General features: G+C 47.5%; 1 protein-coding gene across 4 annotated transcripts in view; it reads left to right on the top strand.

Annotated features, from left to right (window-relative positions):
- Window positions 1-13154, top strand: part of PLA2G4E (phospholipase A2 group IVE) — a 66138-nt gene that overhangs the window by 33776 nt on the left and 19208 nt on the right. For all 4 annotated transcript variants that reach the window (XM_079126602.1, XM_079126603.1, XM_079126600.1 and 1 more), the window contains exons 2-6: window positions 3147-3219; window positions 8629-8765; window positions 10391-10522; window positions 11487-11527; window positions 12770-12812. In XM_079126602.1, coding sequence (XP_078982728.1) covers window positions 3147-3219; window positions 8629-8765; window positions 10391-10522; window positions 11487-11527; window positions 12770-12812 — 426 coding nt within the window. The remainder of the gene's footprint in view (window positions 1-3146; window positions 3220-8628; window positions 8766-10390; window positions 10523-11486; window positions 11528-12769; window positions 12813-13154) is intronic.

Raw genomic sequence — 13154 nt, 5'->3', positions numbered from 1 at the left:
CCTGGGCCCTGGGTTCAGAGTCCTGCAATGTCAGGGAATATCATCAAGAACAGACCCCTGCTGGAGTGAGACCTTTGTAGCTTCCCACCTGGACTCCAGGTACCCTGTGAGAAAGTGGTGGTGGGATCAGAATTGCCAGGACCACACTACTGCTGCAAGTCAACTTCTGCCTCCTCACCAAGCTAGACCAGGACCCACTCTGCCCAGGTGGGAGCAAGAAATGAGGAGCCCACAGTACTCAGAGGGCTCACATGTTTCCAGAACCAGAAGAGAGGCAGTGTGAGAGGCCTTATGCCCAAGTCACAATGCTCGCAACAGAAAGCTTATAAAGCAAGTTATTACCCATGAAAATAGTCAGTATTTCAGAGTTAATCTCACAAAAGGAATTCTTGGACTTACATGCAACAGTCAGTTTGATTTTACTTCTGGTTTTGAAGCAGCTATTGGGGAGAGGAGAGGAGAGGAAGAGACCATGAGATTTCATGTCTATCTCAGGGTCTGAATAACTGAGCTTTCCCAGAATTTCAACAGAACTGTCATTCTGTTGTTAAAATTAAGCCCCAGAGGGCTGGGGATGTGACTCAGAGAAGAGTACTTGCCTAGTATGTGTGTGGCCATGTTTAACCTCCAGCACTGCAACCAAAGAATTAAGCCCCAGAAAAGCAGAAAAGTCTGGAAGAACAGACAGCAAAGTAATAATGCTGATCGTCTCTGAGTGGTATGGTTATGCAAACTCTGTGTGTGTGTGTGTGTGTGTGTGTGTGTGTGTGTGTGTGCGCGCGCGCATGTGCATGCACGCACGTGTGTGTGAGCATGCTTGTGCATGTGTTTGGTACTGGGGACTGAACCTATGGGCACTTTACAACTGAGCTCATCCCTAGCCCCTTTTATTTTTAAATTTGAGACAGGGTCTCAGTAATTTGCCTAGGTTGGATGTGAACTTGTAATCCTCCTGCAAGTGGCCTCCTGAGTAGCTGGGATTATAGGTATGCACCACCACACCTGACTGGGAACTCTTGTTTTTTTTTCCAACTTCATTTTTCCGCAAACCTCAGTACTATTTAAAAGGAGAAGAATTGTATCCTCTAAAATATGCAGAAAGTGGTTTTAGAAGCACACATATACTGAACAACGAGCCCTGGGTTCTAGTACAGAGGCACCCAGGAGCCGACATCAGTGGACTGGAGGAATCAGGATTCAGGGGTGTTTATCGTGGGCTCTGACTGGCAGTGGATAGTAAGGTCTTGGCCTGGGTAAAGCTCTCAGGAATTCAAGTCTGGGTTCAAACATGAAATGTGTGAACTGCAAAGAAAGAACCAGAACACCTATAGAAAACAAGCAGGAAGCTTCCTTGGTATGTCAGCTTAGAGCAGGATGAGGAGGAAAGCCCCTCACCTCAGCAGCCTTAGCCCCAGGAGACCAGAAGAGTTTTCCCAAGTCCAGAAACATGATGGACTGTGAGGGGGCTTCTAGAACCAAGAAGATCACAAGCCTGGGCAGCAGAAACCTGTGACCAGCTTGACTTCTCCAGCACCTGCCGTCCTTGCCCTTCACTCTCAGCCTCTCCTCTGCCTTGGATTTGCCCTGCTCAGCCTCTAACACAGGGCCTGACCCACAGTAGGTGCTCAAAAATAATGCCTGGAAGTTGAGGACTGAGAAGATGATTCATCCTTGCAGAGAAACAATTGGAGGGGGCACCCCAAGTGCAATGGAGGCAGGGGATCATGTCAGTGAGAGCATGTGTCCCTGAGCTCTGGAGACTTGCATTCCAGAGGCTGAGAGGGATGAACCACAGTCTTGAAACCTGGGGCAGGGAGCCATAGGCAGGGGAAGCCTGAGAAGAGAGGACAGCTGAGGTCCCTTAGTAGGCAGAAAAGATGACTCAGGGAACACTTTGCAGCTGCAGGATAACGAGAAGCTGGTGAGGCTGGGAGAGGTGGTTTCAGGACATCTAAGAAGCAGAAAGTAACAGGGCTTGAGGAGGACTAAAGTGGACCAGAGGCTGTTGTATCATTCACAGAGGGCAAAGACAGCTAGGTAGGGAGGTAGGCAGGACTAGAGAGCCACACCCCCTGCCCCCATTACTGGCTTATGGCTTACTAGAGAGCTTGAGCTTGATCTTTTTTTTTTTTTTTTTTTTTGCGGTGCTGGAGATTGAACCCAGGGCCCTGTGCTTGCAAGGCAAGCACTTTACCAACTGAGCTATCTCCCCAGCCCTATTGAGCTTGATCTCGAAATGATGGCAGAGCTCCCTGAAAATGATCAGAAAAAGAGGAGTGGGATAGGAGAAACATCAACTCCAAATGAGCAGGGCTCAGGGTGTGTCTACACCCCCAGCCATTGGTCCGAAGCAGGCCTCTGGGGTTAGCGATACCTACAGAGGCATCTGATAGACATTGGTCATCAAATCAAGGATTACTTGAGCTCTTGCCATATGAAAGACAGGTTATCACAGACCTGCCAAGACTTAAGTATTAATAGCAAGACACAGCAAAGAAGAAAGAGACAGTTTTTTACTGGGAGGAAGAGATACAATGACCAGAAAGACTTGGGGGAAGATGCTCTGGGTGGGGGAGGGAGCCTGAGGAGCAAGGGAGATGCAAAGACCCTGGACTGGGAGCTAAGCATCAGGATGGTGGTGGGCCCTTAGCCTGGGGATCCCCAATAGATGTCCAGGTGTGGCCAGTGTCCATCACCCCTTCCTATCACATTGTGCATCCTCCTAACTAAGCTTGGACCTAAGCAAGGGAAATTTTTCTCTGTGTGGGGTTGGAATAAGAAGATAGTCAACGAAGGAGAGAGGGAACACCTCAAGACTCCCCTGCTATAATGTTCCTTGTGTGTTTGAGACCAGAATATTCATTCATTCATTTGCTCATCTAAAACATTTACTGAGCATCTTCTATATATCAGCATGTTACAAGCACTGGAGGTTCAAAGATGAAAACCCAGACAGGGTTACAGGGTCTTAGGAGTTTTCAGAACCTGAGAAAAGACAGATACTAATCAAACAACAACAAAGCAGCCTGAAGGCTATTGTAAGGCAAGTGGGCCAGGGACAGACAGGCGTGATGAGGAAGTCACCCAGGGGCACTGGCCTTGGGGTGATGCTTGAAGAATAAGTCCACTGTCCTCTCAATCTGCAGGATGGGCTGTCTCCATGCCACCTGTTGACAGTGAGGGTCATTCGGATGAAAAATGTCCGGCGGGCTGATTTGGGTGAGTATCCTTCTCTCCCCTGCTCCTTTTCTGCTTGCAGGACATGGATGGAGAGAGGCCTTGGCTGGAGAAATGATCAGGCATCTCGTGTGTGTGTGTGGGTGTGTGTGTGTGTGTGTGCGCGGGCGCGCGTGCGCGCGCACGCGCATGTGTTCTCTGTTTGTATTGTACACTCTGGGGTTTATGTCATTTTTTAGGACCCTCACTCTTGCCATAACCTTGACACTACCAGCCCTGACAGTCTGCCCTGCACCTGTTCCCCCACTACTCTTCTCTCCACTTGCTTCTCCTAGTATCCATTTCCAGGAGCACCTGCTTTATACTCTGCTTCTCTATGAGTTTAGGAACTGTTGGAGTGAAGTGGAAGGAGAGGCCGTTAGGCATTGATACCGGCCCTTTCCACAGCCCTTTCTCAGGACAAGGAGAAACTGGGCTCTGCAGGTCAAGTTGGAGCCCATAGCCCAGCTCTGCAGTCCAGATCGCTGGATGTGATTTGACTTACCAGGGCTGGTAGTGTTTTCTGATAACTTAACTTCCCCTTCGTTCTGGTTCTTACTGCATTCCCAGGCCGTGAGCACCAAGGGAGGCCTCTGTTTCAGGAAGATACAAAGGCATTTGAGTGGGCAGGATACTTCCTGCACCTGTCTTTGGGGGACCCTTCCAAGAGACCAGTGCCTCCCCATGCTGCTCTCACCTTGCCCTATCCAGAGAGGAAGCTTGCCCTACCCACCCCAGGAGAGAAAGTTCTATATCTAGGACCCACGGCTGTGGGGTGGCCCACTCCCTAGTGACCACACATGAATGACTGAAGTTCTAGAGGATTCCCCAAGGGTTAGTGAAAGCCTGAGAGGACAGATAAGCACAGAGCTGTAATACTGAGCCTGCTTTTTAACAAGAGGAAACAGCCTTGTCCAAACCAGTTACAGAATATTAGAAGATGGCATTCCAGTCTTGTCATAGTAGAATTTACATCCAGAGGGTACTGAGAACTGCAAGGGCCATGAAAGGGCCCTGTGTGTAAGCATCTAGAGACCTGGAAGCCTGGCAGGAGGAGAGGCTGCCCTGAGGGAGTGTCCTAACTCCTGAGCACCTGCCAGATGTCCAAACACCATTTGATCCTCTCAGCAACCTGAATAGTAGTCCTGGGACATCCATCTTGCAGGTGAGGGCTAATGATAGCCTAAGATGGAAGTAGTGTTTGATCTGGAGAGGTTAGGTCTGGAGAGCTGGAAGGAAATGAGACAGATCAGGAGAGGGAGGCTGAGGCCCCAGAAGCCTGGCAGAAGAAAGGATGGGGTGCCTCAGTTTTGTGGAAGAGATTGCATGAATCCTTGAGGTATCATACCCAGATCACAGATGGTTCTGGAGCACAGGTGGGAGAGGCTGAGAACCTGCAATGCAGGGATGAGGATGGAGGACGGAGGAGGAAGAGACCTGCAGCCCCAGAGACAACAAAGGGGCCAAGCAAGATTTAGACTGAGGGTGCGATGTCAGGGCCTGTGCCAACAGGAACAGTTCCAGGAAAGCTCAAGCTTGGACCTGTGTCTACCAAGTGGTCTGCCAGAAGGCCAGGGGCCTCTCCTCTGGCTTCTTGGGGCTTTTCCAGTCCACCAGTGGGAGATCTGAGGATCCAGGAAGTGTCCCCTGGGTCAGAGCTGTGGTCATCTTTTTCCTTTCCTGCCCATGCTATGAAAGTGGATCACTCACTTACTTCACTCCTTCTTGGGCAGAGGTCACCCTCCCTCAGGGATAATCCCAGTTCCCACATGCCCACAGCAGCAACACTTGCCTTCCTCTGGCTCCTCCTGAGGTGTGTCTGTCCCAGCCCCTCAAATCACCCTGGCTGCACATTCTCATTCTGCGTGTCTGCACCTGTATGCTAGACCTTCCCATTGTCCAGGGCCCTATTTTCTGTCTTATCCCTGCCATACCTGTCACTCAGGGGCTGACAGCCAGTGGGGCAGGCTGTGGTCTGGCTCTGCCAGCCTTTCCCTCCTCCACACACTCCTCTAGCACACAGGCTGCATTTGGGTGTCCTCTTTGGGAACCCCTTTATTGTTTATATTATCCTAAGGAACTGGAGGGCATATGTAGCATCTGAGTATCCAGTTCCAGTCATGTCAGGTCTGGACTCTACAGTTGTCATTACCCAACCATGTCGCTACCTTTCTCTGGTTAGGTTGGAGACTGTCCCTATGGATTTCAAGTCCTAGATCACTTTTGCTTGAAATTGTCCCCTTCTAGCCTTAATCTAAAATGAACAGCTCTCTGGTTTAGGCCTCTATCCTGTGCCATGATTCCCAAGATTCCAGAGAGGATAATGGCAAGGAATACACACCCCTCACCAAAATTGAAAGAGCACTCTGCCCAGCCCTGGGCTGGGACTGGGAGACAGCCAGGTCCAGAAACTTCCCAGTCATCAGGAGTTTTTATTCCTCTTGGGAAATCAAATTAAAACCCAAACCAGCACTCCAAGGGGCATAAGGTAGATATCTCCAAAGTTGTTAGGGAGACAATGTTCTGAATGTCTGTGACGATAACTGAGTCATTTCCACCACCCACAAGCTAGGAAAGGGGACAAGTCAAGTCATTCATATGACCAAGCCCTGTGTCACCCCACCAGGTGCAAGGATGGGAATCTGTCTTTGCCAAGGAAGTCCCCTGCAGTTCCTGAAACTCTCATATTGCATCACCACTGCTTTACTATTCCTCATGGCCAACACAATGGTCACTGTCCTTATAGTCAGCTAATGGTGCCTGCCCAGTTGTCACCTGGGGCCCAGCTGATCTTCCCTTCCATCACCCTCTTTCCAGGATTACCCTATCCTTGCACTGTACTCTCTTTATTTCCAACCTTTCATATATTTGGTGGGAGAAAAAACTTTCTGCAAAAGAACTTAAAAACAAATTAATGTTTAAAGGGTGGGTATCTGATCAATCTATTCTCTTCAAGGAGTATTTTTGTCTTAACTAGAGATTTAAGCCTTAGGCCAAAATACTGATATTTTATTTAATCGATTTAGGGGGAGAATTTTAGGCATGGACTAAATTGTAGGCATAAGAAGGAAGTAACTGTAGAGGGGAAAAGGTCTTTACAGGCCCATCAAGTCATGAATGCTGAGCAAACCTTTGGGAGCCAGTAGGTACATCATTGGTCCATCACTGCCTGCAGGCTCCCACCATACAGGAGGCAGACCTGAGGAGAATTTCCAGGCCCAGGAGGAAGGGACAATGTCCAGGAAAAGCCAAAGGGGTCCAAGAGGACCAAGCAGGTCCCTGGTGAGTTTCCTTATGGGCAGAGCAATTAGACATGCTGACCTGCTTACCTGGATCTGCAGTGACTCGGCCCAGAATTTCTTGAATATTGAAGAACAGGAAGTTGAGCTGTTTCATTCATTCATTTATTCTAGCCTTATTCCAAAGGGTGGGGACACACAACATCCCAGCTCTCATGGTATTCACAGTATGATGGACATAACTGAGTGGGTCTGACATCACAGGACAGTGTAGTGAGTGCTCTTTCAGGAGAGGAACAAACTTGGGTGCTCAGGGAAGGTTCCCAGAAGAGGTTCCTTCTGAAACCTGAAGCAGCTAGCCAGGAAAAGGGTAGGTGAAGGTAGAAGAGAAGGGCATTCCAGGCAGAAGAGAAGCGCTTGCAAAGGCTGGGAGATGAGACAGAACCACACCTTTAGATACCTAAAACTGAGTCTGGTTGGAACCTAGAGTATGAAGATGTGTGTGCACATGCAGGACAGGTGTGGGGTGTTAGAGAGGGTGGAAACATGAGGCTTAGCCGAGAAAGAGGGCAGGGAAGTGGAGCTCTTTCCTGAGGACAAATAGGAGCCATTAAAGGACCTCAACTATGGTCATATTTAAAAAGCTCCCTCTGACTTCTCTTGGGAGAAAATATTAGCATAGGACAAGACTGGAAACAAGGAGTCCAGTTGGAAAGTTGTCCCAGAGATGGCAGTGGTCTGCTCCAAGACAGTGGCAGTGCAGATGAGAGGAAGGGTGGAGCTTGAGAGATGTGACACATTAAATGGATTCAACATGAGAGTTGAGGAGGACACCTGGCTTCTGGCCTGGGCACCTGAGTTGATGATGAGAGAAGGAGGTTGGGCATGGGGGGCTGCAATGATGAGGTCACCATTTTCTTCTGATTCTGTCAGGGTTTGGTCATTCTTTCTGCCTGAACTAAATGATCATGATGATATCTAAAGGAGAGTGTCATCTCACCTTTATTCAATTGAAGGACGGCTATGAATTCCTATTCACTGATTGATGAGTTCTCAAGATGAATCAGACATCAGGAGTGAAATCAGAAGTCAGGAATGCTTGGGATGTGGCTACTGACACTGATAAAGTTCTCAAGTCTAGTGATAATGTGGGACTAAATCAGTCCAGGGAGACAGCCCCCTAACCCACCCTCATTAGCAATTAATAACAATATTATGAACTAGTTTGGATCAGTCTAACAGATAGGACTCCCATCTTAATCAGCTTTACCATCCAGAGGATTCCTGACCCTGGAAATTGATTGACTTTCACCCATTTTCTATGTGTCTGGAATGTTCCCTGAGACTTAGTTGCCAGGAGAATGACAAAAACAATGACATTCTTCTTCCCTTCTCCCAGACAAAATGGAGCAAGGGAACCAGACCAGGCTGCTATTCTTTGACCTATCCCATCTACTACTCCAACCAGAAGATGTAGGAGGCCTTCTTCCATTTTAGAGGCCTGTTGGAGGCAAAGGCTTTGTCTCTTCTCAGGGGTTTATAGGGAATGAAAAAAAAAAATAGAGAGAGGTAGAGAGAATGCAAATTTTAAAAAGTACTTTTTCACAAACAAGAGGGTTTCTTGGTAAGTAAAAAGAGCCTGGATGGGTGCAGTTGAGGTATTAAGCCTGATGGAGATGGTGGTCCTGCCCCAAGGTCCGGCTGAATAGACCTTCTGACCGAGCCTACTAGGGCCCCTATTGGCCAACTCACAGAAGACTGTTTCCTTCTCATCCTCACTTTTCTCCTCAGCTCAGGGGAAGAGCTCGACCCTACTATGGTTTCCCTTGTGCTAAGGCCAGAAGTAAACCAGACTTTAGGGGATTGATCTTCCAGATCTTTCCCTGACAGAGGGAAAATTGTGTGGCCATAACTCGTCTCAAACAACAGACATTTGCTCAGAGACTGGGTGTTTCTGTCATTTGTGTCCATGTGAATGGTCAGTGAAACCTATAGCACACAGTCTGTGACCTTCTTAGGGTCCTAGGACAACCATCTATGGAGAGTTAGACCATGAGTCAGGAGAGGACCTGAAGCTGAGAGGAGGCCTTGCTCCAAAAGAGACTTTGACTCCACAATTTGAACTTGTGGAGGTTCTTCTCCCTTCTCTTCCACCCTTTTTTTTATTGGACAGTGAGCCAGACAGACTGCTTTGTAAGCCTGTGGCTGCCCACTGCCTCTCAGGAGAAGCTGAGGACCAGGACCATCTCCAACTGCCCAAACCCAGAGTGGAATGAAACCTTCAGCTTCCAGATCCAGACCCAAGTGAAGGTGAGACATGGAGATCTGCACTTTCTGCCCTGCCTGCATTTTTGTCCTATTTGTCCTTCTATTTGCTTATATGTCCTTCTTAAGCCTTTTGTTTTTATTTCCACCTACTTCTTGTCCTTCCAACATGTGTCCACTCACCCACTACTTCCTTCTGCCTACCTCATTTTTCTCTCTCTGAGTCTATTTATCCTTCTACCTTCTTCTGGTCTCTTCTGTCCTTCTATCTAAATATTTCTGGTACTGAGTATCTCTCACTCTGACCAGATTGCACTTCCAGAGTATGCTCCAAGCAGAAGAATACACAGAAGGAAAAAGTCATTCTACTAAATAGGTCAAGGCCAATCCAGTCAAAGTATTTTCTCTCTTAAATTCTTTTCTGATTGCATTATTATTTTTGTTTCCTTTGGTGTGTATTCCTTCATTTGTTGAGTTTTTATTTCATAGTGTTGGTCTTCAGAGATGTGGTAACTCTAAGTCAGTTCATATCTCCTATAGGAGAATTCTCCCTTGAGCTCTCCAAGTTGTGACAACCTCAGCAGAGAGCCCTCAAAGACAAATCTGACCTCATCATAGAGGCATCAGCCCCACTCTTGAGGCAGCTTCAGATATTTCTTCTGTTTTTTCAGGTAGCTTCTCCATTTCTAGTTTACAAGGAGTTCTTTTGGTTTTCAAGAAGGTCTTTATAATTATTAATTTGAAAGTCTTTTTTTCTATCATATATATTAGTTTGGTGAGGGAGGAGGGTTTCCACATGGGCTCAGTTTGCATCTTAAAATCAGAATTTGGGCTTCCTTTGGTTTTAGAGTATGGGGCTGCTGGGTTGGTTCTCAACATGCTTAGTTTTCTAATAATTACAAGGTCAGCATATTTCATCTAGTTGGGAACCCCACCCCCATCCCCGAGAACCACATTTATGTCTACTAGGTAGGGATGTAAGAGGCAACCCTGATCTCAGTTCACATCTCACAGGATCCTTGGAACACGATCCTAGTCACTCAGAGACTAGTCCAGGTCACCTGAGACCATTAAGTTCAGTTGGTTGACTGGGTAACTGCTTGACTCTTAACATGCTGCCTTGGGACCACCCATGAGACCTTATTAGGGGCTCATGTGCCAAAGAATAGCGTTCATGAATCTCATTCCAACTCTGCCAATCATCAGAACCCCTATAACCTTTGCTCCCTCACTCTCCTGAAGTGTTAAAATGTCACTTCCCTGGTCTGGCTTTTCTAGCACAGAAGGGGCTGCCTTTGCTCCCAGGGCTCAATGCGTGGGAGCATTCTCTATCTTGGCAAGGATCTTGCTTGCTCTGCTCCTTTCATCCTCCTCCCAGATGAGATGAAAGCCCTCCACTCTTCATAGTTTTCTGCTAAGCTTGTAAAAGGTCAAAATTCTTGAGGAGTCACCGAGGAGAAGCAAGCCTTTAGAATTGGAAAGAATTTAATGGATATTTTCCTTCTTTAATTCATTTTCTTACAAATGTCTCTCACCCTGGAACAGGGACCTCTGTGTGTCCCTCATCCCTCCTCAGACCTACTTCCATGCTAGGACTGATGTCAGGCCTCTTGTCCTGGGCATGGATCAATGCAACCAGGGTAATCAGGCTTGCACTCTCGCTTTTCTAGAATGTGCTAGAGCTGAGCGTCTGTGATGAAGACACAGTGACACCAGATGACCATCTCTTGACAGTTCTCTATGACCTCGCCAAGCTCTGCTTCCGCAAGAAAACCCATGTGAAGTTCCCACTCAACCCGGAGGTGGGTTCAGGGGCCCAGGTCTTCAGCTCCTGACTGGGGCAGCTATTTATTTCCATAATGCCATTGCATGATCTCCACAGCCAAGTCAGGAGAAGATAGTGCTTTGGTTCATATCACAGAACAATTGCTTACTAGCCATGTGGGGATGTGTGAAAATTATTTAACTCCTCTGAGTTTCTACTTCTTCATGTATAAAACTACTGTGAAGGGTTGTTGTGAAGCTTAAATGAGAAAACATAATCAAGGCACCCAGTGGCCAGTGTTCATGGTACAAAATGAAGATACAAATGTTAGTTTCCCTTCCTCTTTTTCTTGCATTAGAAACATATTTGTGGGATGCCAGAGGGAACAGAGCACAGGTGAAGGTAAAGGAGGACAAATCTGCAAATCAGAGAAGGTTAGAACTGGAGAGGACCAGGTCATTCTAGATTCAGTTATTCAGCAAATACCTGCGTGTCTGCTGTGGGCCAGGCTGTTACAGACCCCGGGTGCACATCAGGGCACAAGCATCCCTGTCCTCAGCTTGTATACATTCCAACGGGGAAACTGAGGTTCAGAGAGGTCATGGTTTGCCTCAAGTTACACAAGAAGCATGAAGAAATAGGTGAGGGAAGGGCCTCCCTGTCAAATTTGGTCTCTCCAGAGGAGATGTTTCAGGGTTCTCTTGCCCAAACCCTGAGCCTCCCTGGGAAAGTGGGGGAGCAGTGGGAGCTGTGGATAGAGATGAAAAGAAAATGTTCTGGGGCACAGGGGGTCGATTCCATAACCTGAGCTGCTCCTGGGTTGTCATTCAAAGACTTGAAGACAGAGAAAGGTAGAAGGGTCAACAAGAGTAGCAAGGGTCACATGGTAACAGGTCCGTGTGTGGGGAGAACAGGGCAGGTCTGCAGGGACAGCAGAGGGTCCTGGCTAGAAGAGATGTGGAAACACAGATCACAGCTGCCTTCCCTCTTTCCCCCACCAGGGTATGGAAGAGCTGGAGGTGGAGTTCTTGCTGGCAGAGAGGTGAGTAGGCCCCTGTCCCCAGCCCACTCCACAGGGTCAGCCAACGTCCTGACCTTCAAGTGGCTTTCAGAATTGGGTTGGGTCTGCCTTTGTGCCACCCTCTCTCTTCCAGTCTCACTCTTGGTCCTCACCTGGGACTCCTCAGTGAGCATCAGGTCCCTTGGTGCAGGTACCTGGGCCCTGTCCCTCCTCCAGTGTCAACATTGCTCGAAAGAGTCCTCTACCTCAATCCCCCACACTCCTGAGGGTGGCTTCTAGGAAGAAATCCTGGATTCCTCCAGGACTTCAAGGACCATGTAGGAAGTCCTTGTTGAGGCCCGGCTGAGAAAGAGGTCAGGACCAAGGGTTTCATCCTTGAACCAGACTGTTAGAACAAACACCCACAAGTCCTGGCCTAAAGTTGAGGCCATTTCCCTCTGGAGCCAACCCTGGAACCAAGTCAGGTAGGAGACTCAGGTCTGAAATGTAGGACTGTTTCTAGTCATTTTCATAGGGTACCTTGAAACTAACTGAGGGAACTTATTTCCCATTGACAGCTGACTGCCAAATTAAAATTGACTTTATTTTACACTGAAGAAAATCTAATCTTTCTCCTCCAGTTCTTGATGTGACAGGACTTTTAGGGGTAGGAGTCTTTGGCTAAATTGGAAGGAGGCTTTCAAAATGAAATATGCCAAGACTAGTGATAAGAGTTGGTCTGAAGACAGTATTTTGGGTTTATTTTGGCAAGGAATGCTATGGACTCCACTAGGATAATTGTAATCTTGGAGGCTTACACGCTCCACTTTATAAAACAAGGACATTTAATATCCACTAAGCCCCTGGCTGGCTGGGTCAGTACCTGTCTATTAAGTGCATACATTAAAGGACAGAATGGAGAACAATTTTTGTCACCAAAATTGTTTCCAACTGGTCTAGTTGGTGGCTACAGCTGCGTCTTACAACTCCACGCAATCACATCTGGTTGGACATAAAGAAGAGTTCTACTCCTTCTAACCTATAAATCTATTTTTTCCTGGACATTCTATGTAAAACGTGTGCCAGTCTCCTCCTTGACATCCTACAGATCTAAGGTTTCTATTTTTTGTTTGTTTGTTTTTTTGATCTAAGTTTTCTTAAATCAATACTTCACATGAAAATCAAGAAGGCTCTGCTATTGATCCTACTTATATTCTTGTCATCTTCATGAGAAATCAGTCAAGAATGATGGAACTGACCAGGTGTTCTCATTTTGTTTTTCAGCCTCTCTCCACCTGAGACCCTCATCACCAATGGTGTGCTGGTGGTAATTATCCTTCTGAGTTCCTATAGCTCTAGAGGCCATATCTGGTTGCTGCTCTCAGGGTAAAGGACACTGAGGCCAGCTTGGGTCTTTGTCCCATCCTGAGCCCTGGAGCAGTCAGACAAAATGAGCCAGCCAAGTGGGGCACAGGGAGGGTGGGAAGGTGGTTTGGGTTCCTGCATCCAGGGAGGAGTAGCTGGGGTAGAACCCTGGCCCATCATCTCATATCTCAAAGAGATAACCCCAATTGGGATCTCTCTCAAAAAAGAACCCAATAAGGCAGCCTCCTCCCAGATTCAGTTCTGTCCTGATTCTGCCACAATCCCAAAACCTCTGCAAGTATAA

The sequence above is a fragment of the Sciurus vulgaris genome (genome assembly GCF_902686455.1).
Source record: "Sciurus vulgaris genome assembly, chromosome: 2".
NCBI lineage: Eukaryota > Metazoa > Chordata > Mammalia > Rodentia > Sciuridae > Sciurus > Sciurus vulgaris.
This window is presented reverse-complemented; position numbering and strand designations above follow the sequence as displayed.